The 26822-nt window shown below is 41.4% G+C and overlaps 1 protein-coding gene across 1 annotated transcript in view; it reads left to right on the forward strand.

Moving 5' to 3' along the window:
• Positions 1–26822, forward strand: part of LOC116056857 (ultraviolet-B receptor UVR8-like) — a 306897-nt gene that overhangs the window by 33337 nt on the left and 246738 nt on the right. The window contains exons 4-5 of the mRNA XM_031309233.2: positions 13743–13785; positions 15526–15760. Of these exons, the coding sequence (XP_031165093.1) occupies positions 13743–13785; positions 15526–15760 (278 nt within the window). The remainder of the gene's footprint in view (positions 1–13742; positions 13786–15525; positions 15761–26822) is intronic.

A 26822-nucleotide genomic window follows, 5' to 3' on the forward strand; every position in this document is an offset into this window, starting at 1 on the left:
TACCGCAACAATATTGTAGTGTTGACTATTGGTGCTTTCACAAAATATTTACACAATGAGATTTTTGATAAATAATCATCAGTAATGTGGATATAATGACGAAGTGGGTAAAGGCAAATAATAGAACAGTTACAACAGTCTGGTAAGAAAAAGACAAAACCAGGAAAAGACAACACTTAAGCCATATTACGATATTACGATAGCCAATCATAATCGTAATAGACGATATCTAGTTTCATATCACGATATTGATATAATATCGATATATTGCCCAGCTCTACCCTAACCCTTACCCTAACCATAACTTGTCATGACAAAAACCGAATGACACTTACTAAAAGAAGCATTATGTCATAAACGTTTATGACTTGTTTATAATGTTTATGACACGTTCATGACAGTGTCATGTCACTCTTATGTAGCTACCTTCAAGTAAAGTGTAACCATCTTTTTTAATAAAAATTGCACGTGAGAGTTTAACTTTTTGGTACTGGAATAATAAAATCAATTGCTTTTTCAGTCCACTACATGGTGCAGTTGAGATTTTTTTCTAGTGAGATATTCATTCTTTGTGTGTGGATAAAACAGATGTTGACAACGTTTTCCTTTGGGGACATAAGTTGGGGGAAAAGGTAATAAATTGCAATATATCGCAATATGTTTAAAAAATGCAATAATATCGTATCGTGTGGCCCCTGGTGATTGCCACCCCTCATGGGAATGTATTTCTCTAGATTTTGGCGGCTGTGGCTCAGGTAGTACAGTGGTCGGCCTACCTATCGGAAGGTTGGTGGTTCGATCCCTGGCCCTGCAGTCCCATGTTGAAGTGTCCTTGGGCAAGGCACTGAACCCCGAACTGCTCCCTCGGTGTGTAAATGTGTGTGAATGTTTATCTGATGAGCAGTTTCTTTCTCACTTAAGAGAAAGTTTTAGTTAACGCTACAGTAAGCAATAGCACATCACGCGTTGCTTGCGTGTGTGTGTAGGCACAGTTTATTCGTCTGTGTATTGTAGCCTGTGTGAGTGCGTGGTTCTTCATGTTCGTGTGCTTATATGTGTGTGTTCTGGCGTCAAGCCTGTCTGTAGCTCTAAGTGTTGTGCGCATTAGGGTGATGAGGGTAATGATGTGCGAGGCAGTTGTGTTTTGTGCCAGGGCGACCCTGCGGCTCGCACCCCATTCCCAGCCCAATGTGTTTCTGATTCTCTCCATCCCTCATCACCAGTCAGCTTCTTCTGACAGCAACCACATACATATGAAGTTAGCCCACACGCATGTTCACGCGCACATACACTCAGATACATGTACCTAAAGACTGTATCTATACTTGCATTCATACATATGCTGTTAACACAGAACAAGCACAGCCACATCAAGGTATGCGTACACACACTTGACTTTTGTTTAAGCTACACAATGGAATTATCACTCCACCCAGCTACCTCTTCTTTCTACTCACATGCAGGCGTAGAGCAATATTCAACCTCATTCCATGGGTGAAATGGTAGGGTCATTGCATAAGTAGAAGTGAGCCTTGATTCACGATTTTGAGATGCAAACATGTGGGTAGACTTACATTCACCCATATAGACGCACTACCAAAAACCTGTCAGAAACATGCCTCTGCATATTGATTTCTCTGTTGTCAGTGCTATTGGAAAGATGTCTGACATTCCCTGTGTTTCCCACCTACCACTGTGGGGGTCTGGCTGGGACAGAAAGGCAAATATATGACAAAACCCTCCTCAGCACGGCTTACCTTTATGGTTCACTGCTGTAATTGGCCTAGGGTGAACGTACCCGCTCGACACTGGCAGTAATGTATTTGAGAAGATATTGAAAAAGCTGATGAGGGAGACAAAAGATGTGTAGTAGAATACAAAAGTTAATAATGGTGGGGATTTTGACGAATGGATCTCTAAATGTATCCTGATATCGGTCTAAATTGCATTCTTTTGCTCACAGTTTTTTGTGTTTTTAATTTATACATTCTCTCATTGACTATGCAAGGTGCTTGTGCCATAGTAGGGAATAGTTCACTTTGTGTGGAGGATAATTCACGCAGAAGTAGTACTGTTTGTACTGTATTGTGCTATGTTTGTCTAAATGTCCGTGGATATAGTTCAACCAACACTACGAAACCTCCCGGTACTGTCATCACACAGACACACAGTGAATGTGTCTTAAAGAGTCATGAGCTCAACACTCATACCATGCGGTTTTGAGTACATACATATCATTTTATTGCTGCATATATCACCCCCACACTGAGACATCTGAAAAGAGAGCATGATCTATACCAAAACATTAATCATCATTCATTGTATGTTAATAAATTCAGAATTTCTCCATTTACCATGCGGACGTCCACGCGTGCTGGAAATGCAACCTTTCCAGAGCTCATAAATCACACACACTGAGTCATCTGACAAAGTACCCCAAACACAGGCTGAGGCGCTGCGATCCCTAGGGCACAAACACGCGCCATCTAATGTGGCGGAATCAGAGCAGGGACCAGAGCTTTCTGACGCCTCTTGCTGATGCTCCGCTGCCAACCCCTACCAACAAGGAGCATTCGCCGCAACCTGGGAAAATAACAGGCAGAATCAGAGGGGATTGTGGGATGCCTCTCTCTGTCTCTGTCTCTCTCTTGCTAGTTTTTCTCTGTCTTTTTCCTCGGTGTCAAGGGGTTGAGGCCATGTACAAACAACAACACTTACACAGGGTTGGCTGGTGATACGTACAGTGGGGACCACCTGTCTTTGCCTTATAAGTCTGATTTCACCATTGAAACTTTAAACAGAGAGGGACTGTGAAAAATGTTACTTCCAGCACTTTCCGTTGCCTGGCTGTGTGAAAATATGGAGTCCATTTTTAACATCTTCAACCAAAAAAGAAAGAAAGAAAACAAAACGGAAAGCATTTGACTAGGAGTGCAGTAGAGGTAACGGCTATTATGGCTGTGCTCGATTAAAGAAATTCTTAGTCGACTAACGCTCATTCAATTGTATCGACTAATCGATTAGTTGATTTAATCGACAGAGCTGTAAATCTGAGTTTCTCTGCAAAGAGTCATGCAAAAGCACCACTTTAATTCTTGTGTTTACCAGAGATGTGCTCATACGTTTCTTGGAAATAAGTCATTCAGCATGAAAAAAGCATAAAACATGACTAATCGACTAAAGAAATCTTAGTTGACTAAGACCAAAACGACCGATTAGTCGACTAATCGACTAAGAGGGAGCAGCCCTAGTGGCTATCATTAGAGTATTAATGTCACTTTTTGCAACTTTATTCATAGTAGCTGTTTGTGAAGCACTTGTTTTACGCAGCAGAACTGTAACGTTTCTCAACCATAAAACTAAACTATAACAATGCACCTATGCTTTAAATATGGCAGGTAATACATTTGTGTAGTTCTCCTTAAAACATAGATTTTAATAAAAGTGCTTTAGATGATTTTATTTAGTCTGTACTCTGCTCTCTTCCATTCGACGCAAATTGCTCCAATCTGGCAATTCCGAGAGATTACCAAAGCAAGAAGGAAATCTGAGCAGATACAATGGCTTCTCCGCTCTATACCACAGCACAGATGAAGAGAAACAGATTTATCTGCAAACATCTTCAGAAGCCCAGTAATAATGGGTGCTATTCAGGTGTAAGGCGGTTATTTTTGCACGTACATGACGGATTAAATTATTTTTAGCCTGCGGGGAAAGGATCTCCATTGTGTTTCCTGTTTACACAGAATAATCATGTCTCTTTACCTTTTTAGCAAAGTGGTCACATGATCTCTGTGCTGTGAACATTTGCTTTATTCTTCAGATTAAAAGATTAACGGCTTTTTGGTGAGGAACAGCAGCCCAACGAAAACCATGATACTGTCAAAAAGGGTTCGAGACGGTGCTACAGTTGTGGAGTTGTATACATTATAGAGGAGACCCTCTGTAGTGCGATTAGGAAGATAATGCCATCACATGTTAATGACCAGAGTGTTTGCAGTGTGCAAAATGAGTGCCCTCTGATATGCAAAGCGTTTCTGCTGAGAGTGTAGAATTGTCTGTATGTATGGAAATCCAGTGGAAATAGAGACGCTAGTCTGTGCAGTATAGAACAGACAGCATTATTTATCCCCTTTTCTCTCATTTTCTCCTTTTTACCCCCCTTTGGGTCTCTGGATTCTTTCCCATCTCTCCTCTGTTGCCCGGGCCTATCCCTAGCTCCCTGGAGACTGGGGGACGAGTGGTTATTTCTGACTCTGGAAGATGGTCGTGACTAATTGATTCGACATCTGATGGAACGTGTGTAACGTCTCTTTTCCCTCCGCTGCTCAAGCTTTGCCACTTGCTCAGATGAGCTGGAACCATTAATGTATTGTGCATATATTTATGTACTGTACGGCTGTGTTTGATATGAGAAATGTGTTTATGCCAGCACTGTCTGTGCTCCTCTGTAAACCCACCGTAGTGTTGTCCCTGGTAATCTCAATTATTACTGGACTGTTTGATGTCATCCGTAGAGAAAAGAAATGCTGTATACCAGTGCATTCCCATTGGTCTCATAACAATGGATTATATGGCTAACACTCAAAATACTCCCACTTATGTATCTGTTAGATCGCTTTGTATTGTTTTTACATGTTTTGGAGATGTTGCACCACATAAACACAATTGATCCCAGAGGTGCTTTACTGTAGGAATGCATCTAATTCACCTATTGAAGTTTAGTCTTCTCTCTTTCTCTCCGCCTCTCCTCTCCCCACTCTCTTCCTCTCCTCTGGTGCTCTATCTTTGTCTTTGTGGTGTGGTTTTGGGTAGAGTCCAGAGACCTAATGAGGCGGTTCTGATGGGCCAAGTCCCACAGGTCTTAAAGCTGCAGCAGGCCACTGTTGATGCCCACTCCAAAGTACCTAATTGATCTAATCATTTAGCCGATTGGTCAAAGTAATCAGTCTCTGGCGGGCACACATGGGATGAACAATGACAAGTGTTTAGTGGCTGCAGGCTGGGTTCCTGTCTCTAACTATAATAGGCTAGAGGTAGATAGGGCTGTGTGTGGTTGTTTGTGTGTGCATAGATACCTGTTTTTGAATTGTTTGACACCCGAGGTGCTGGAGTGGCGGCCTGCTGAAATGCCTAATAAAAAGTTTCAGTTTTCTTTGCTCATCCAAACTTTCTGTTTATGAGATAGATTTTTCAGGAAACCTTGATACCTAGAGTATAAAGTTTTCGTTAAAGCCCATAATGGAGTGGATAATGTTTTGCATGTAATTTTAGTGAACAGTGCAAAGTATATTTCAAAGAAGTACCCTTCATTTACATCTTTAAAGGTCTACAAAGCAAGGCGCAATGGAACTTCCTTTATGTGGAAGACACATTGAGTATATTGTCTGGATGTGGAGAAGGCCACTAGGGAATGATCAAGTGTGCATCCCATCGACCCGCATCCTCTTCCCCATTACCCTGACATTTCATCCCCACTTTTAATTCCAGGCCTTTCTAAAGAGCAGGTAATAGTGCAGAGGGGTACAGGGACCCAGAATTAAGCAGTTTTACACCGAAGGGTAATTTGGTGTGATAAATGTGCCGTCGCTAGTAACTAATAATACATATTTTAAGTAGCAGCGGCACGGCTCCACGGCCCAGTAAAGGTAGCATCATTATTAATGTGGGAGTCGCTGCGTGTTTTAGTCAGGGTTACGGCACCAAGGTCAGAGCTACGTTTCACTGAATTAAAAGCCATTTTGAGCTATGGCACTCCTAATCAACTCAGACCTAAAGGTGCATAGCTCAGTTATAATGAGGCACCAATGAATTTAAATAAACAGCAAGATCTAGTGATTTATAAAGGCAATGTGCTATCCTTATAGCTCGTTAGCCATGACGGATACTCTTTATTCTCTGGGCCTCTTTACCCACAGGACCCTGAGCTTTTAACCAAGTAATGTCTGCCTCCATTGTCAGCGGATACACATTCGGAGCAGGACACTTATCCCCGTCATTATGAAAAGTGGAGACACAATACAAGAGTAATGGTAATGTATGCCATCCAAATAGGTGATTTTTCTCCTCCCCTCCCTCCGTTTTTTCGCCGATGTAAAAACTACCCCAGAGTTTTAGGCCTATGAATTCATCATCATATTTTCACAAAGGGGTTTTCATATATCCTGAAAGGAAGCCTAATCCTTGATAGTGGGAATGTTTTGCATTTAAAGGGGTACTTTTGGGCTGGGAATTGATGGTGATGTTTGGGGCTGTAGAGAAAGGAAAGTTCTAGTTTTGAGAGTGATCACTTATATGAATTATAATATGTTTTTGAGTGAAAAGAGTCGGTGGCTTATTTCAACTACTTTACTTTGAAATAATAGAAACTTCCACAGTCAATGTGCCACCATTAATATGCTGATTAGGAACTTTCTAGAATAATGATGTTTGATACTCAGACTCTCCCTCCCCTACATTTTTAGGAAATACTTCTTAAACAGTTTGCTGTCTGTTAGCAAGGGTAACTTTTCTCCTTATTTTTCTTTATCTATTCCAATATCGATCTGGCCTGTTGCAATTACAGGTATTGCTTCTGGTTTTGCATTTCTTAATCTAATGACCCTGGGAGTATAATTGGTACTTCAGATGGGGCCAGACGGGTCAGTGAGGCGTGCACATGTAGCCGCCTCTGGCCGCCCCCCTGCCGCTCTTGTTGGGGCATGCCGGGGCATTAGTCACTTCATCAGGTTCTTTGTTGCCCGCCTTTCTTTTGTGTTGCCCTTGTAGGACGTTTCAAGCAAAGCCATGGCTACAGCCTCCTCTTTACATCTTGATACAGCTTATTCAGGGGACTTTTTGAGAAATCAGTGGCTTGGGACAGGATTTTTTATTTTTTTTTTCCAAACTCCGGATTCAGGATGTGTTTCCCTCATTGATTACAGCTCAAGCAGCTCGCCTCACGTTAAGAATGAGTGGTTTTCATCACTGCACATTTGATGGCATCTATTTAATTACAGAGAGACTTCATTTGAACTACTACACGGTAAAGACTAGTATTCTACCACTGAGTGTAATCGGTTCGCTTTGTGCATGAGCAGGTACCGTATCCTGATACGCACTTCACTTTTCTTTGTATGTGGCAATACCTGAGGCCATTCTGAATTCAAATTGACATCAAACATTTTCGTTTTCCAAAGTACAAAAGTGTTGACTCACCTCCAAAATACACTTGTTTGATTTCCCATGTGAACATAGTACACAGTGACACCCATAGCTTTCACTATTCAGAGACCCACTCACTCAGCCTCTCACCGTGCGCCACACTTTTCAGAGTAATTTTCACTCCTGACACCACGGCTCTGCCTACCTGCCAATTTCTGTCTCGGCTCCTGAACGGGTGATTTGTAAAGCCATGTTCACCTCAACACTCGAAGTGAGCTTGCCAGGTGTTTGAGCTGTCAGTTTGTTCTGTGTTCACAAACTTGCCGAAGGGAAAGTAATAGCAATACTCAGCCAGTTGACTCAGCCAACAGAGTTGCTATTGCAGTAATAGTGGAATACATATGGTTTATTTTTGATTTGTAACTTGCAACAACAGAAGCTGTAGTATTGAAGTATTATTTCATGAAGCCATTTTACATTTGTTGGAAGTAGGCATGGGCCGGTTTACAATTATTATTATTATTTTTTTTAAGATAATTTTTTGGGCATTTTAGGCCTGTATTTGACAGGACAGCTGAATACAAGAAAGGGGCGAGAGAGGGGGAATGACATGCAGCAAAGGGCCGCAGGTCAGAGTCGAACCTGGGCTGCTGCGTCGAGGAGTAAACCTCTATATATGGGCGCCCTCTCTACCAACTGAGCTATCTGGGTGCCCGGTATACGATTCTGACGGTACGATAACCTTTAGCAAAAAAAAATCACAGTTTCACAGTATTGCGGTATTACAATTACAGCTTTAAAATGTTTGGGTCTGGGTAAAAAAAAATATTTCTCTACTGAACACAATGTATTTTATTTTTAAACACAGACAGAGACAGATTACTAAACTGCACTTTCTGTCCTTGAAGACTCATAAAACAACAGCTCATACCTTAGGAACGGTATGAAAGAAAATGTTGTGGTTTTGAACCGTGACTTTTTCAAACCACGGTACACCTTGAAACCGGTAACCGGCCCATGCCTAGTTGGAAGTTAGTTTCCTGTACTACTTGTTCTGAAAGACATTACTTGCATATGTGGAAAAACACTTTTAATGATTAAATGACTGATGTCTTCAAATAGGGCTGTGCAATTAATTTAATTTTTAATGTCATTTACGATCTCTGATCACAAAAACAGAGTAATCGAGAACAACGATTCGTTTGCACATTACGTTTTGCAAGTAAACTCTTATTTTGTCCTGTGTTCTGAAGGGGAATTCAAAGATTTCAAAAAGGGAAAAGTATTAAGGGAAATGTCACAGTTCAAGGTGTTTTCACTGTTGATTTGTTGAACTCTTTGACTGTTTTTTACTCTTCAGTAAATGCAACATCTTTCCAAAAGTCAATGAGTAATCGTGTCAAACAATCGTTTTAAATTTTAATATTGACCAAAATAGTCGTGATTATGATTTTTTTTTTCCATAATCGAGCAGCCCCATCTTCAAATGTCACGTGACATGGATGGGAATCTGTGTGATCTAAAAATATACCCATTCTTTTACTACCTGTATATATGCTGTTGTCTCCATAACTTCATAAACCTCTAGCTTTTTTTGTTTCGTGGTTACGCTCCCTGCTTCCTCTCACCATGGTTTATAAACAAGCCGTAGTTGTATTTTGGGGCTGGAGGTCGTTGATTTGTCTGCCTCTCCCTGTAGGTTACTGAGGTCACCACGGCCCCGGAAGCATCAAGCTTGGAAAATGAGAAGCCCCGCTCGGCTCTCCCGCTGGCGACCGGGAGCACCCCTTGCCCGCGCCCGCCCTGATGATTAATGCCACCCCCGTCCAGCCACAAACCTTTCTGCCTCAGATAATGCCAAGCGCGGCTGACACTTTTAATGTATAATTAAGTAGAAAAAGGCAGCACTGGCTATGCAAATTTTTTAAAATGATAAATGACGCTGTACAGCAGCAGGGATTGATTTGGTGTAAATGAAACTAATTAAGGAAATGTCAAACATAATTAATAAAACAGGTTTAAGCTGCAAAACATTGTCAATTGAATGAATGAGGAGGCATTGGCTCCCATTGTTCAGGCTTTATTTAGGTCTTGTGTTTAGCTTGTTCCCTGCTCCAGAATGCTCTCTCCCCTCCTCACTCCCTCCGCCACCAATTCCCTGAGAGGGGGAAAATAAATTTGCTTGTCTCTCCGCTGACTGTAGAAATTAATTGCTGAAATCTTGTCCCATCCAAGTGTTACATTCACACGCAGGACATTAACATAACTAATTTGAAAGAGCTCAAATGACTGCATAATGGAGCTCCGTCACCATGCATGACAGTCGCTGGTCATACCAAATTAGCTTGGTTTTATAATTGAAAATTTCCCCCCCCTTTCTAATTTTTACACCATTTCCCTCCTTTTTCTTCATCTTCTTTCGCTTCTTCCTTGCTCCTCGTCCTTGCGTCGTGTCTTTCCTGTCCGTTCTGTTGTCTTGATAAGAACAAAGGTTTTATAATTTACAAAAAGAGTGCTTGACCTATAATTAGAGGAGTGAGGGGAAAGGAGGGGGAGTGCCAAGTGGTGGCGGCAGAGTCAGATCCTTAGTCCTGGTAATGATGCTGGAGACCTTGTGGCCCCCGGGGAGGCAGAAGAATAATGGGATGGGCTATTTTTATGGGGGAGCAAAGCAATGGGCCACCAGCCGCTGGGATGCTGGTGCCTGGGTATGGTGCAGAGCAGCAGGGGCTAGCAAGGGGCTAGTGGGGGGCAAAGGAGGGTGAACACTCAACCTGCCACACTGCCAGCTCTCAGCCCTGCCCATCAGTTCTGTACGTCAGCCTGATGCACCACTGTCGGCCCCTGTGCCCCCGCGCCAGCCGCTGCCCTTGCCGCAGAGAGAGACAACTGGGTGGGTGGATGAGTGGGTTGGAGGGGGGTAGAAACATCTGCCACTCCGAGGATAACAGAGGACTCAAAGATACAAAGTGAGGGGGGTATCACATTAAAGTGATGCATCTGGATACTCAGATAAACTCACAATAATAACCACATATATAAACTACGAAGAACTGGAGCAAATAATACAATAATACTTGCAAAGTTATTCTTACCCTTTGTTTGAACCTGATTGCATAAAACTATTTGCACGTGTCAGGATGCTAATCAGTCTACAGTAAACTTTGCAGCAGTTAATTGGAGTTGTATGTCCCACCCATTTTGCATGTTTGTAATATAAAACAAAAACTAAATCTTAAGCTGTACATGATATTTATTATTGTGTACTGTTTGACCCAAGCCTGGTGCTAACACAGATATTGTTAATAATGTGCCTGTGTGCAGAGTATTGCAGCAGACCTACCGCTGCCAATATTTTTGTGCTTTGCTTCTAAGCACCGCTATTTATCATACTCCCACATAACAATTCTCAAGAGTTAAAGGAGCAAAAGAAAACAAAAACAAGAAAACAGAAAGTACAAGAATAAAAGAAAAACCCCAAAAATACAAAACAAGATAATAAAACTCTGGAACACTCACTGTCTTTATTCCCATTGCATTTTCATTCTCATCATTATTTCATTATTCCAGTGAGAGTTCTTATGCTTGTAAAAAGTAAACTCAAGTCCTGGACTCCTGTACAGTTTCTGCATTCTTTATGCATGACAGTAACAGCCCTACAACCGCCATAGCCCCACAGTGAGCACAGAGCTACGCTGTTTTTTGCAGCAATGCCATATGCTGTGCGTATGTATTTAAGGATTTATGTGTTTCAAAAGCATGGGCCTTTAATGAATATACTTTCATTAAAGTGTTTAAGTTTCTTATTATTCCTGTGCTCAGAGAACCTGTACATAGACTGGTAGTTTAGCAGCAGTTCATAATGAGTGTAGTTGGTTCAGTGAGCACTTAAAAGTTTATAACGTAACAGTGTATTAGAAGTGGTGTTTCTTTCTATCTGGTGCCAAAGCTTGAGCTGGACTCACAGTTTCTTGTGTTTATTGCTTGGTCTTGTTTTGTAGTAAAATGTATGTGTATATATATATATATATACACATCTGCATATATACATATACATACATATATATTATGGCATGCAGTTTAGGAATTTATTATATATATATGTAAAGTTTGAATATATTGAATGAAAGTCTGAATATATTGAATGGAAATCAGAATATATATAAATGAAAGTCTGAATATATTGAATGAACCTTGAATATATATATATATATATATATATATATATATATATATATATATATATATATATATATATAAATGGAAGTCTGAATATATTGAATGAAAGTCTGAATATATTGAATGAATGTCTGAATATATTGAATGAATATCTGAATATATTGAATGAAAGTTGAAATTGAATCTGATGTCATTGTCTGCCACCATCTTGTGTTTTCAGTGTGACACTATGAGCGAATCAGCAAGAAATCTACTGTCAGCAATTTTGAGCAATGAAGAGATTATTAAAACACTGGCGAATGCATGTACGGGCCAAAACACTGGTTACGGTAACCATATCCAGTACCGTTCTCCCAATGAAGAAGTTTATTCACTTTTTCATCATGTAAGACTGAATGAAAGGAACCTCTCTGGTCAGGCAGGTCCCTTTCATCAGGCTAACGTCAACACACCTTTCATTTAATATATTCAGACTTTCATTCACTATATTCAGACTTTCATTCACTATATTCAGACTTTCATTCACTATATTCAGACTTTCATTCACTATATTCAGACTTTCATTCAATATATTCAGACTTTCATTCAATATATTCAGACTTTCAGTCAATATAGTCAGACTTTCATTCAATATATTCAGACTTTCATTCAATATATTCAGACTTTCATTCACTATATTCAGACTTCCATTCAATATAGTCAGACTTTCATTCAATATAGTCAGACTTTCATTCAATATATTCAAAGTTCATTCAATATATTCAAGGTTCATTCAATATATATTTAAGGTTCATTCAATATATTCAGACTTTCATTCAATATATTCAGACTTTCATTCAATATATTCAGACTTTCGTTCAATATATTTGAGGTTCATTCAATATATTTGAGGTTCATTCAATATATTCAGACTTTCATTCAATATATTCAAGGTTCATTCAATATATTCGAGGTTCATTCAATATATTCAAACTTCACATATATATAATAATTTCCTAAACAGCATGCCATAAAAAATAAATATATATATATATATATATATATTCGAGGTTCATTCAATATATTTAGACTTTCATTCAATATATTCAGACATTCATTCAATACATTCAGACTTTCATTCAATATATTCAAGGTTCATTCAATATATTCAGACTTTCATTCAATATATTCAAGGTGCATTCAATATATTCAAACTTCACATATATATAATAATTTCCTAAACGGCATGTCATAATATATATATATATATATATGTGTGTGTGTGTGTATGTGTATATATATGTGTATGTATATATGCAGATGTATTTCAAACTTGCAAGTTAATTGACCTCTAAAGAACATTAACTTGTATTTGCTTTCTTGTAATTAACAAAAAGGTGCTCTGCAAACATTAGTAGAAGCAAATACTACAAACATCGTGTTATTCCAATGATAACATCTAGTGCAAATCACTCAATACATGCTGTACTAATCAGTGACCTGTTTTGCACATTCTCCCCAAAGTTTCCAAGTGGTAGTTCACCTTTAATGTTATTTCCCTTCACACATTTTGCTACAACTCTTTCGAACAACCCAACCCTTAAAATGCCAAAGGTCACGAGTCAAACATATGCAGCACGGAATACAATTTATTACCCCGCATTTGCCTGATAATTTTTCTCTTTTGACAAGCTTAGGTAAATCATATAGCCTACTCTATAATGTATGAGTACTCGGCTGGCTTGATGAGTAAAGTCCGTTGCTATTGGCTGTTACCCCTGTGGTGTTTGAGTTCCCATAAGACCAATAAGGCATGTCTGTGTTCCAACATGACTGGAATCACTGCAGGAACAGGTAGAGTTCCAGGTATTTATAGAAACCATATGCAAATGGATCAGTGGATCATGTTGGATTGTTAGAGCAGAGAGGTGACAGTTAAATACATGTACATAGAAGGAGAAATTTATAGGCTTCTTTTAGACAAGTCTAATCAGTTAGGATGGCCTCCTCTCCTCATTTCATTTGAATATGTTCAGCTTGGACTCAGTCTAAAGAAGTGTCCCATCCCATTTATATTATTCCTTCCTGCTGAAGGCTCATTATTTTACAGCAGGGTGTGTGAGAGGTGGCCCCAGTCTCTGAACTCTCTGTCGAGGCTGTATTAATCAAACTTCACACAGTGGGGAAGGGTCCACCCACTGACGCGGCACTGCTCACTCTACACTTGAGGACAAATGGGAAAACACGCAGCCTGAGTTGTTACTGTGAAACATCTACAGCTTTTGAAGATCACCACTTTTAATTGTTCACAACAGCAACCCCCACACCCTTTAAAGATTGTCTAAATGATAGTCCATGCTTGGAAAGTATTTTTCAGCATTGCTCATCCATTTGAATCAACACGTGTTATGTTAACATCGTCCTCTTCCTTTTCTCCGCAGTGGACAACAAGATCTTTGCATGGGGGAATGGCACCAGTGGACAGTAAGTGAATTTCAGAAGTAAAAAGATGTAAATGAGCATGTGAACAGTGCTTATCCCCCCAATTCTTGGTACACATATTGCAGCACTGTTCAGACTTTCATTGCCCACACTTTACTTTAGGAGACTACTCAGGCGTCCCTAAAAGTTCAACAATCCTTGGTCAGTTTTGTTTTCGCCCCATGGTCATTCAAATGCCTTCAAATTCTTCTGACATATACCGTACAGCTGTAATTTAAAACTGCAGAAAGACACTCTGGCAGATAGACAAGCAAACCCGACAGACATAGTTATACACAAAGATAAGTTATTTTCCTCCTGATGAGCTTCCTTGTTAAAACTTCTCCAGCCAGAAGCCCGTCTGGCTGTAATGGCATCTAAGGGCCTGGGGGCTGCAGTGATTCAGTGGCCCTCAAGTACTTAAACAGCAGCACTGCAGACCTCTGAGAAATACATAAAAGAAACAAAGCCATCACTTCTCACACTCGCATCATCTCCCATTGTCCCTCATTCTCCTTCTCTTGCTCTCCATCTCTGTCTGTCTCATTCTGTCTCTTCTCTCATGATGCCTTGACCCCTCTAAGCAGGTCGAGGCTCTCTAGTGGGGAGCTTATAGTTAGAGGAGCCTATAGTTGGAGCTCCACAACACCCACTTGCAGAGCAAAGGGTGAACATCTCCGTTACACAACTGGCACTCTGATATCTGAAAACTCCTCGGCTCTCCTGTTTGTCTCACTGGAGGCAAGAGAGGAGAAGAGTACAAGGGAGCTGTGTAAATTTAAACTGGCAAACTTTCTGATGGAAATAGCAGTGACCCCAGAGTGGTCTTGTCTTGAGTTGAAGCATTGTTGTAATCAATACAGGCTCTCGTGGGGATGGCGGGCGAGGACCTTTCGTTCCCCCGTTTGTGGAAATAATGGAGAAGACTGTTTGTTATTTTTCCCAGACATGCCGCAAACTAGCAGATATGGCCGGGGCATTGCAGGTTATGACGCTGGCTCAGGGAAACAAATACAAAGAGGAGCATTTTATCAAGAAGCAAACAGCAGAGCTCTGTTTGAAGCTGCTGGGAGCTCACAGGTCACAGGGGTGCTGGGGCTGCGTTTGACCAGCTCATCTTGAAAAGGGGTCTTGGATGTTCTTTGTTCACTCACACTAGGGACATAGATACAGAAACACAACTCAGCCAAGGCCTATGCAAAGTCATCTGTACAGCTACAAATTGAGTTAGGTTCAGTTATTATTTCTTCCCTAGGAACGTAAACTGACCTTACTGAAATACACCTTTTAGACACATTCTATACAGTATATGACTGTTGTCTGTATAGAGAAAACATATCAGAAAGACAACAGCACAGCATTGCTGCGGGGGTGTATACTAAAAAAAAAAAGTTATCTACCAAGATCATGTCTTATATCATTCTTACCTTAAAATGGCTTTTTACTTGTTAATGACACAAAAATTTCATTTTTATGTATTACACAAGCTCCATGTGTTAACAAAAACATGTACATCTATTTTTTTTTTGTTTTCAATGAGTTTGCTTTGAATTATTAATTTAAACACATTGTAAAACAGTACCACTTTCATGACATGATACCGCTGAAAGTTGATAGAAAATATTTGCAAATTATCACCAGGTTCTATAATTTGACGTCAACCTTCTCTTAAACCTTATTATGTCCTTTACATGATAGAGAAGAAATCGTCAAACTGCAATTCTTTTGTCTGCTTTTTTTTAGGCTGGGTGACGGAGAGAAGGCAGTAAAGGACCAGCCAGTCGAGGTTAAGTTGCCACAGGAACTGAACGTTGAAGGAAGCAACGCAGCTGTGGATGTGGTCAACATTGTTGGCGTGGCCTGTGGAAGCAGACACTCCTTCATATGGACTGAAACTGGCCGGGCCTACAGTTTTGGGAACAACTTCTACGCCCAGCTAGGCTATGACGTCCAGAGGCTTGACTTCAAAGACCACCAGGTATGAGGATAATGGTGTGTTTACAGTGATGACCAAAATCAAAACTAGATACATGATTAACACTGGTACCTTCTGAATATCTGAAATGCTTTGACTTTGGGTTAACACTCTTCACACAGCGTAGTCTATATCCACGACGTTCCAATGGATGTCACTCTTTTCATATGTCCGTTTTCGGATGTCCCGTTTCCTTCCGCTTTCTTTGTGTTGTAATTTTAAACTCTGATCGATTTATGAGGACTATGGTCAACTGCTCTTCATATCTCTGCAGGTTAAATGGAGACAGCTAGCTAGACTATCTGTCCAATCTGAGTTGTCTGTTGCACGTCTAAAACAACTTTTGAACGTACACGTTCCACCCAAACAAGTTCCTTCCCGAGGCTATTTTGCAGTGGCACCGTGGCTCCACTTGGCGCTTAGTACCGCCCAAGACGATTGTGATTGGTTTAAAGAAATGCCAACAAACGAGCGCATGTTTTTCTCCAATCCCGGAATGCTGTGTGGACTAGCCAGACCCTCCTCCGGAGCGCCGTGGAGGAAGGTCTGGCAATGCGAGACTACACACAGCGTAACACCCAAAACAAACAAAAATGTGGACTCATCACATGAAAACCAATGGGATTTTATAATGTCCCCTGAAAACGTCTACATAATCTTTACAGTACAATATCATTAGTTTTTAATTAATTGTTGTGTGAGAGAGAGAGAGAGAGAGAGAGAGAGAGAGAGAGAGAGACACAGAGAGAGAGCAATGGAGGCAGGCCTGTGTGATGGATACCTCAAGGGCCTGGATGGCTCTTTGCTGGTTGTCTCTATATCTCTGTCCTTACATGGCTTACCATACAGTAGCATGCTGCTGAACCATATTAAATTAAGTGCTGTGGAATTGAAATTGGCTCTCTTGTGAAGTGTTCCACTTGCATTGGAGCTTAATTTTGCCTACTCATATCATTTCATTCAGTCCCCCAGTCCCTCTTTTGCTCGCTGCAGCCCATCGCACCCTCTTCCTTCGCATGCAAAATAAGCCCATTTAATGTGACAGTGTCTAGGTGAATGATTGCCACTCAACACTTGATATATGGGTATGTGCTTCTGTGCGCATGTGTACTGGATATATTATATTTCCGACACATTTTCCCAGTCTCTTGCAGTGACATTAGTGCATTGTTAAACATTACATCTTTCAGTTTTTTACACCCACACACTGTAATGGATGGATTAAAAAGGGGGGAGAGGCTATGTGACAGGTTATTTCAGTCCGCCCTCTCTCACTTGGTCAAAATATTGTTCTCCCGTGCTGAAGTCAGTATGGAGAAGCTTAGCAGAAAGTACCCAGCCACCTGGCAGCAGTATGGAGTCTCAGGGGACAAACCTCTCACCTCTCCTCCCCGATAAAGGCCACTCCACTGGGATCTGCATGACTGCACCCAGGCCTCACCTCTTTCTGCTAAAGGAAATGATACTGAAGGGGGGGAAAGCAGCAGCAGTGGCAGAGAATGAAACCTGGTGGTATGTGTAGCTACACCAGTGGCCTCTGATTGCCCCAGGTGGAGGCCCAAACCTGGCCCTCTCTCCTGTATACCACCAACCTCCATCTTCTTTCATCATTGCAGCCCCCCCCCCCGTTCGTTTTTTTTTCAGTCGGTCCAGAAAAGCTGCTCCACCTCCAGCTATCCCCCCAGACTCCATACTATACGATACTGACTATTGTTGTAAAGAATCTGTAGGTTGGAACTGCCAGCTTCACCCCTAAGGCTCCATTTCTCTTTAGCATCTGAAATGGAGTGGTAGGAGACTGCTGAGATCTGGGAAACACGATATTCTGTTCTTTATTGGCCCGGTGATAAGGTGTTGGGATTCTGCTCACACCTGTGAGCCCATTGTTCAGGCCCGCTAAGGCATTTCACCTGCAACAGGCAAGGTTAGACAGAGCTCCTATTTAATGGTTTGATTGACATTATTTTAATGGCACACCGTGGGGAGCTATATGTCTGTGAATGGAAATGAAAGTTAATCTTTTTTTTTTTTTTTTTTTTTTTTACTCTCATGTCTCTGCCTCCCCCCTCTCTCTGTCTCCTCATTAGGACAATGACATTGTCATTTTCTCAGAGTTTTGAGGGATGTGTTTGTATGCAGATAGGAAAGTGTCTATGTAGTTCTCCATGTCCTGCCTTATATAAACATTTTGATAAGAACTAGCAATCACTGGCTAAGTTGTTGCGGAAGCTATTGTAGTATCAAGCAAGTCTGTCCCTGTACATACACATACTGTACAACCAGATCTCATTCTCCCTGTATACATAACATAGCTCAGTCTCTAAGTAGGCTAACACCTCCTAGCTGAAAATCTACCACCCATTGTCTGTATTTCTACAAAACTAAGCAAAAAGCGACCGTGGGACCATGAAAATAAACTCTGTTCCTAAGTGTGACACGTGTGCAGCTTGAGCTTGGCACGGCATCCATGTTCAGCCTGGCTGAGCACAACTTGTTTGAATGTCATATTTATCCCTGTGTTTTGTCAGAAAATTAACTTCCTGTGAGTTTGCGGCAGAGCCGAGCATATGGCCACAGCTCTCTAGAGATGACAGCCTAGCGGAGCGGGAGCTCGCCGGTGCCGCTGCCCTGCTCTGGCGGCAGATGCTCCTGGCTTCTCCGCGATTAAGTGGAGATCATCACTGTTTTCTTTGAGCACCGCTGTGCCTTGTACTCTGAAGTGTTCCGTTAATCACTGCCTGCCTTTTCCACACAAGCTGCCAAAGCACTCATTAGGTTTGAATCTCCCTCTCACCACTCGCTCGCTCACCATGCTGGATACACTGCTTTGACGGAATCTTAGCGGTCCCCTTTTCTGCAGGAACAAAATGGTTTGTTGCACCTGTTTTGCTAGAAGGATCATAAAATCCAACATTCTTTGCACGCTGGTTTTCTAGCCCTCTTCTGCTGTTCATTCATTTTTGAGGCATACTGTTAAATAAGTGTCGCTCTTTGTGTCGCGGAATGTTTTCTCTCCTCTGTGTATGCTGATGTAGTCTGTATTTGACTTGTTTCTCCCCAAGCACTAAGATGCTGCCTTGTTTCAGTACAGGCCTGTGAGAGGAGTGAAGCCTTTTTTACGCTTGTGTTTTTGTCCCAATAGTGCCCCCTCGTTCTGCATATAATTTGGAAACTGCGAGTCACTTTTACAATTGTTAAACTACATTATCCTCTGTGTGTGTGTGTGTGTGTGTGTGTGTGTGTGTGTCTCTGTGTGTCTCTGTGTGTCTGTGAGTGTATATGGAGTTTAAGGTATCAGAATCCAGCTATAATGTAGAACACAACTATGGTCAAAGAGGAACAAAAAAGATAAAAAGTGACTCTTTGTTACCACTCTAGCTTAACACCCCGCCCCCCAGCGTCACACATCGGGTTGTGTTGTGTATATCTCCTGCACAAGCAACAATCCATTGTTATCGTTAAACATTGTGACATGCTTTAACCCTGATTGATCTTGATCTCCAACACAAATAATAATGTGATTACAGGCTTTTCTCAGCTTCTGTCTTCACAGCAGTGGAAAATAACATTAGATATTTCCTTTCATGTTAATCGCCTTGGTTGGAAGTATACCTCGGTGCACCAATAGGCCTCAGTAATGCCTCCTTTCTTCTTAAAAAAAACATCCAAAATAACCTATTTGCAGCACACCCACACACACATTGCTTAGCTCTGTAACACCGTTATTCTGCACCCATCAAAGCCTAGCTTGCTTGTCCTGGTGCAGTGATCGTTCCCCCACAATAGCGGGATGGCATTACTGTGCCTTTGAAAGCATTTGCATGGCAAAGCAATTGCACGCACCTTGTAAATAAAGGAATTGATCCTGTTCATCGCAGGTTGGATTTCCTGGATAAAGCTGGGGGGAATGGATCCCAATGCCATCTCACATCGATATACACACCCTGTTTCCTCATCCTTAAGTTGACTTTGCAAATAACTGTCTGCTTCTTAATCTTGTCTGTCAGGCTGTCGGGCAGACACACAAAAACGTATGTGGTTCTCTCTGCTGCATTGGTTAGTTGGCAGACACGCTGATTAGTGCCAGTTCGTCTCTTTTTCAATATGTAGATACCCAGTTAGAAAGCTGGCCCTATTCATTGAGTCCAAGTACCAAAATAGCAATTGCTGTTCTCAATCAACTATGAAGAAATTGGTTTGTATTGTTGGAAGAGGTTGATTAGTGACTTTTTGAAGAGGCACTTGAAATTACTTTCAAATCGGGCCGAGTTGACAGACAGCTGGTTCCATAATCATTTTACAGCGTAAGGTCAGCAATAAAGAATATTGATGTTTATTGTTATAGTTCATACTGTACAAGTGCCATGCATTTGTACCTTCTGGGCCTGCATATTGTTATTCAAAGCAATAAACGTTTATCTCATCTACTCAAATCAAATCTATTCACAACTGTACAAATTGCCGCTGTGCTCTTGGCAAGGTACAGCTAATTTTTCGACGAAGAAATTCCTTGTCAGGAGCAGCCAAGGGAGGAGGTGTCAGTTTGATAGCACAAGTACACTAACGGCTGTGAGGGAGCATAAGCGTTTGCTGCGCTTCGGTGGCGGCGCGTTTGATTGTAACACTGACCACCGGTGATGCCAACCCTGTTGTCCTCATCTGAGCTGCCTCTTGAGACTTGAACATGGACGTCCCTCCCCCACATCTCACTTCAGACTGAGAGAGAGAGAGAGAGAGAGAGAGAGAGAGAGAGAGAGAGAGAGAGAGAGAGATCTCTGTATAGTATGTACTTCTATCATTTGTCTATTATTACACTACAGTTACAAGCTATGCAGTATGTGGGAACTCAGTGTGGGTGTACAGCGACCTAAACTACTATACCCATCTCCCCTAGGGGCACCTCAAAGGATGCTTGTTCTGTTCCTTCTCTCAGGCCCTGGGCTCTGCTGAAAAATGAGAGGCAAGTGAGAAACTAGGAAGAGAAGGAACAGGGGGAGGTAGTCTCAGCTGTGTAGGAAGGCTAACCTGCACCTCTGGAGATCATGCGTCTTTTCAAAAGTGCCAAGGCAAACCCATCTTTCTGACTTGTTTAGGGCCACAGTGTTGAAATAGTTAGTATTAAGACCTCTTCTGCACTCTGGAACTCACTATAGCCACTCTTCATTGTTTGCTATTCTTTTTACCATTAGATGCTATGCAAAGTTTGCACTTGAAATATGCATCATTTTCTCAGTGTGAATGAGAGAATATGGTGTTTGTGACCTTGTTTCAGTTTGCCCCACTGTTTCCTAATACGCCCCTAGTGTATGTAATGCTGAAAGCACATTTATTACACATCAATAATTCTGTACATTTCCTTCTGGAAAACTAATTCTCATAATAGGATTTTGTCAATGTGATTTGAATAATGATCTCAAAACATCCCATTTTAGGCTACTTAACTAAATAGAATATTACTGATTGCAACACTTATCCATGGTTGGGGTTTTGGTAACCTTCTTTTCTGTTTCTTGCCAACAGCCAATTTTCTCTCAATTAAAGCATGATATTAGCACTCAGTAGGGCATAAACAGAAACAACCGTACACTACTGAATATCATGCCTTGATTATGAGCTTAAGAGTGGGTGTACAGATGGATCCAGTTTCTATACTCCTATTAAAGTGCTGGTGTTTTTTATGTGTGTGCATGTGTGAGAAAGGGAGAGGCAATCACTGCCTGCATGTGCAGGAGTGGGTATCTATGTAACACTTCAGCTGCAGGAAAAGCTGGAAGTTATCAGCTCTATCCTCCTAAAACCTCTGGAAAGGGAGGACAGGAGGAAAAGAAAGACAAAAGTCACAGGTATAGTGGGAAGAAAAAGTGTATCATTACATTGAGAGCCAGTCAGTGGTGAAGCCAGTTGGCCAAAGTTAGCAGGAAGCTGTCCTAGTAAATGGCAGCAGCTGCTCGCAGTTCGAGAGAGCATGTCCCAGTCAGAGGAGAAAAGCGATGGCATCTACATTAATACTACCTTAATGGCCCATCTGGCACTCCGTAGGGTCCCTGGCTGCGCCACCGACTCATAGGCGTTTGACAGGCAGTCTCCAGCGCACCAGACGCGCATGGCATGCCAAATGGCGGGGAGACGCCTCCGTGGCGCACAGATCTGTCAAACTCTCTCTGACGCTGTAGTCACACAGACAAGGGAAGTTAAGGCAAGTTTTCACACGTGATTGGTTCTTGACATGGATGGGGAAGGGAGGGGGGGGGGGGCATTAGGAGAATGACTGGCTTGTCTATCTCTCACATATGTGCACACTCACAGGGCACACACACACACACACACACACACACACACACATCTTCACACATACACACACACTCTCCATACTAGATGCTAAATTGCCATGACCAGATTAAACCTCAATGAGAAAGCCAGGTTAAGATTAGCCAGTGGTGGATTCACTCTGCCCTGATGGCAAATGGAGATAACAAATATTATTGTTGCTGCGAGTCACAGCCTCTCTCTGTAAACAAATACTGGAACCAATTGCTTCATTGGAAGAAATTGTGGAAGGTCTTATCAAAACACCACAGGGGTTTCTGGCTATAATTGGCATAATTGGTTGACAGAGCAGGCTGCAGTCCATGATGTGGCACCGCGATGCACTTTATGGGAACTGAGTGATCATGGCTTTAGGTCTATAGATTGCCCCCTTAGATGTTTAAAGATACTGGGCAAGAAGTGCATTAATTAATATGCAAACAATGGACACTGTCACGTCCACCGGTATGTTGTAATTGCTTGGGAAATAATTGACTGTGTGTAAAAAAAATAAATAAATAATTCATAATTGAGTCATACTGTATATTTCTTTATGTCATGTCATCATTCTTTAAATCATTGCGAGATCCAGAAGATGCTTTATTTGAATCAATTATACAGTCATTAAGAATGTTCCTGATTTAAAATCAGACTGTTTTCTTGTGTCAGCACCTTTGTGAACTAACAACATTCTGTGCACAGGGTTAAGGAGAAACTTTAGCCAGTGGATGATCTCATCCAAATTCCTACTCTGCCCTATGTGCTTGGCCTTTCCATCGGCCCCTGTTGAGCTACACAATACTGGCCCAGTGGAGGTTTCTCTCAGAGCAGGTCACGTTCTGCAGTACCCACCAGCACAGATCACAGTCCCAGAAGTCTGTATCACACTGCTGCTGGGAAACTGTGGCTTCTTTCTCATGAGTAAAGTACACACAAAAGTACAGCAAGAGTACTTTAAAACATTTGCTACCGTTCTTTCTCTCACACTTTTTCTTAAGGACATTTTGAGAGATAGCAGCAGTTCAAAAATGGAACGGAAGGTTCTTTAGAAAATGCATTTCAAATGGCTTATCCAGTAGGTAGCCCCAGAGGACACCTCAGGGATAAACCTTGGCAAGAAAGGAAGATAGAGGGAAAAAAAGTGAAATAGGAAAGAAGACACAGCCGTGACTAAAACAGTAGAAATATATAGAGGAAAGGTATCCTCTTAACCCGCCGACGCCTCTTCAGTGGAATCACAGCGCTCCATATCAGTATTCACTTTCTGAACATTCTGCTGTGTTCTTTGTTCATAGAAAAAGTCTCGATCCACTGATGTCTCCTGCCCCAGACAGTCTCAAATGTAGACAGCCGGTGCATATGGTTTCTAAATGACTCACACCACTGTTAGACACTGTCCCAGTTTAGTGTTGTTGTTTCATGTTTGGTGTTAATGGTGTGGCTGATGTTGTTCTTGAGTTTAAAGTACATCAGTGGAGTGATGTGCATGATAAAAAAAAAAAAAAAAAATAGGTTTACTGTTTTATTTTGAACTAAACAAAATACTAAACTGGTGAAATTGAGGTCAGCTGGACAACAGCTGCCAAGATTTGTGTGCAAGAAGGCAAAGGGAGGAGAGACCTATAGAGATGAAGGCTGAAAGGAAAGAGGAGAGAGAACAAAAAAACTGGAATCAGCAAAATAGGTTTGGGGGGGTGGAGGTGGGGGGGAGGGATTGAGAAGAGAGAAGAGCAGGAAGAACTCTTCAACTTTCACTCTCGTTCCCAGATGTGTTGTAGGCAAGACATAGCCTTTGAAGAGCTTGTGGCAAAACAGGCAATACATGAATACACACACCATCTCCACGTTCCCTCTTTCTCATATACTTCCCCTTGCCCTGTCTCCCTCTTTCAAACTCTCTCCACATCTCCCTCTCTTTATCTTTCTCCCTGGGCATCTCCTTTCCTTGGTGGCAAGCCCAGCTTGGGGGGGTTTCCGTGCTACTGTGAGTGAACCTTCACTGTCGGCAGGCAGCTGTCCCTGCACAACACGCTAACACGCACATACTGCACTTACCCATGCCGCCTTCTGCTAACTTTGATGACTTATACTTTTTATATACATTTACACATGCGACCAAAATGGATAATTTACAGCTTTAAAAAAAAAAATGTTAGTTGAATTTGAGATTTATTTCAGGAATACTTAGAGAGGAAAGGACTCCACAACTCTTTTATGTGCAATCCACTCTAAAGCCACTAGAGGGAGCTTTTATTATGCTGTGGTCCCTCATGCCAGGATTCTGTTGCTCCAGCAAGGAGGCACAATTTTTTAAATGTCTCCTATTTTTGTCCCTAAACGCAATCAACTGTCCTGCATTGTGGAGATCACAGCCTCTAACCTGGGCAAGAGACAAGGACATACATTGGTATTCAGAGTGTGCTTTCTTTCAAACTAATACAGTAATTGCTTCTCATGTGTTTGTGTTTTAGCGCAGATATGCAGTAGTGTGAGTCTATGTGTGCACGTGCAGAGGTGATAATTCTACAGTTGCTCAGAAGCTTGAGCAGGGTGTATAATGACAATAACAGAGAGCATGCCTAGGCATGCTTTCAATCTGCTCCCCAAATGTAATGAGTCTGGGCTGAAGGCTGGTAATCCCAACTTGATCAAAAACGGGAGGAAATCTGCAAATGATTTATTATATCCTGTGGAGATTCATCAGTTACACATGTCAAAATGATGCTGAGCTGAAAATTAAAAGGCATCTTTCGTCACCATTATTTTCCTAATATAGACGGAAAGTGGGAGCTGGAAAGCAATTCAGTCAGGACAGTAGAGGAAAACAGTTTTATCTGGTTTAGTTTAGTGCATATTTGATTTCATTTGATCTCATTCCATCTGTATACATTTTATCTTTTCCTCAAAAATAATGAGTCAGTTATACAATTACAGTAATTTAAATAAGATACATCACCAGCGCTTTTCTTCCAAATTGTTTTTCAAAAAGTCATTCTAAAAAGTACCCCATATTACGCATTATTTGATTTCTTATTATATAAGCATGCTTATTATTAAATTAAATTCAAACATCTTTATTTCTGATTTGTGCACTCCTTATAGATACACATGCGCTTTTACTGTATCCCTACCTTATGTGCACCATTGCCCTTCTGCATTCCATCAACCTGCAGAAGACTAATGCATATTGCCAGTTAATCATATTTTTCTGTCTCGGTCCTCCCTAATAGGAGTGGGGTGACATGACAGCATCTGAACTAGACTCCCAGGGTTGTCCTGCCAGAACGTTACACGATCTTTCCTCTCACGTTACTCACGCAGGCTTGGCCGATGGGATTTGCCGTACTCTGCGCTTCCCTTCTCCTCCACTCCTCCTGGCCTTTTCCTGTGACAGGGCTGCCGATGATACAGATCCGCTGTGACATTTTACATTGTGCTCCCTAATTGCAGCAGCTGATAGTGGGATAGCTCGCCATACAGCTGTATATTTCCTCTTCCCCACCCCACCCTTTGGCTTTTTTCTTTTTCTTTTTTCAAAAGTGGCTAGCGCAGGATGTTGTACTGGTTTAGACTAATTGCATTATTCGCATGTTGTGTGATGGTATGGCATTAGGTGTTTCACCCTGCTGTGCAACTCTATATGCAGCAGCTTTTTTTATTTGTAAAATCCATTAATTTAACTCAAACCTTAAACAGAATCTTTTTTTGTCGTTCATTTAAAATCCTCATTTCAAACATTTACATAAGTGAATAAACATGTTTTTTGGGCCAAAGTGTATTTGTCCGTTCCTTCCTTTGCTCTGGTGTTGTGTCCTCAAGTGTCTCCCACAGCCTGCAACTCCCAAAACTGAAAGCCAGAATAAACCTGTGTGACAGATGCAGCTCTAATTATACAGTTGTTTTAAGACTGTCATGTTGCAGCGAAAAGGGAGCCAGCCATTTGGGAAAGTGAAGGAGGAGTGTATGAAGTAGGAAGGGGGGGGGGATTTGATGGACGGACATTGTAACACCAGCATCTGGTGATAGTTGCAGCTGCCGTATCGTTTTCCCACTGCCAGCTTGCCAGCTAAATAAATATTGCCACGATCTGTCTTGTACTAGCAAGTGTAAATTACTTTAACACGTCAATAACTAGTTTACAATGATGTTTTTTTCCTGCCATTTCAGGATATATATTGATTTCACATTGCTGTTAAATGGCACTAGCATTGTTTCCCTCACCCTGTACTTCGCTTTTCACATAGACTCCAGAGGTACTTTGCAGGAACAGGAGATGAAAGGGAAAAACTATTTACCCATGCAGTTATTTTACTTTTGCGCCTCTTATGATAGCATATATTAGGGCTGAACGATTTTTGAAAATAATCTAATTGCGATTTTTTTTCCCAAATATTGCGATTACGATTCGATATTCGATTAGTTTTTTAAGCTCTTTGTCTTCTGTATTATTCAACAAAGAATAATATAATAATGTATAGTATGAACACACAATTACACACTAGACAGTTAAATAAGTAAAAATATAGTATATATCTATACACACACACACACACACACACACACACACACACACACACACACCAGTGTAATTTTTTATAGTGCACAGAGAGGAGCTGCCGAGTGCACTTGCTCAGAGAGGCTATCGTTACGTTAGCTAGTTGCTGGTGTTCTTGCCGTGGGATTAACTGTACTAATAAAACCGTTGAAACACCGCGGCCACGCTGCTGTGAAAGCTCCCCGAACGTCATTTATCAGTCTG

The sequence above is a fragment of the Sander lucioperca genome, chromosome 2 (genome assembly GCF_008315115.2).
Source record: "Sander lucioperca isolate FBNREF2018 chromosome 2, SLUC_FBN_1.2, whole genome shotgun sequence".
In the NCBI taxonomy this organism is placed as follows: domain Eukaryota; kingdom Metazoa; phylum Chordata; class Actinopteri; order Perciformes; family Percidae; genus Sander; species Sander lucioperca.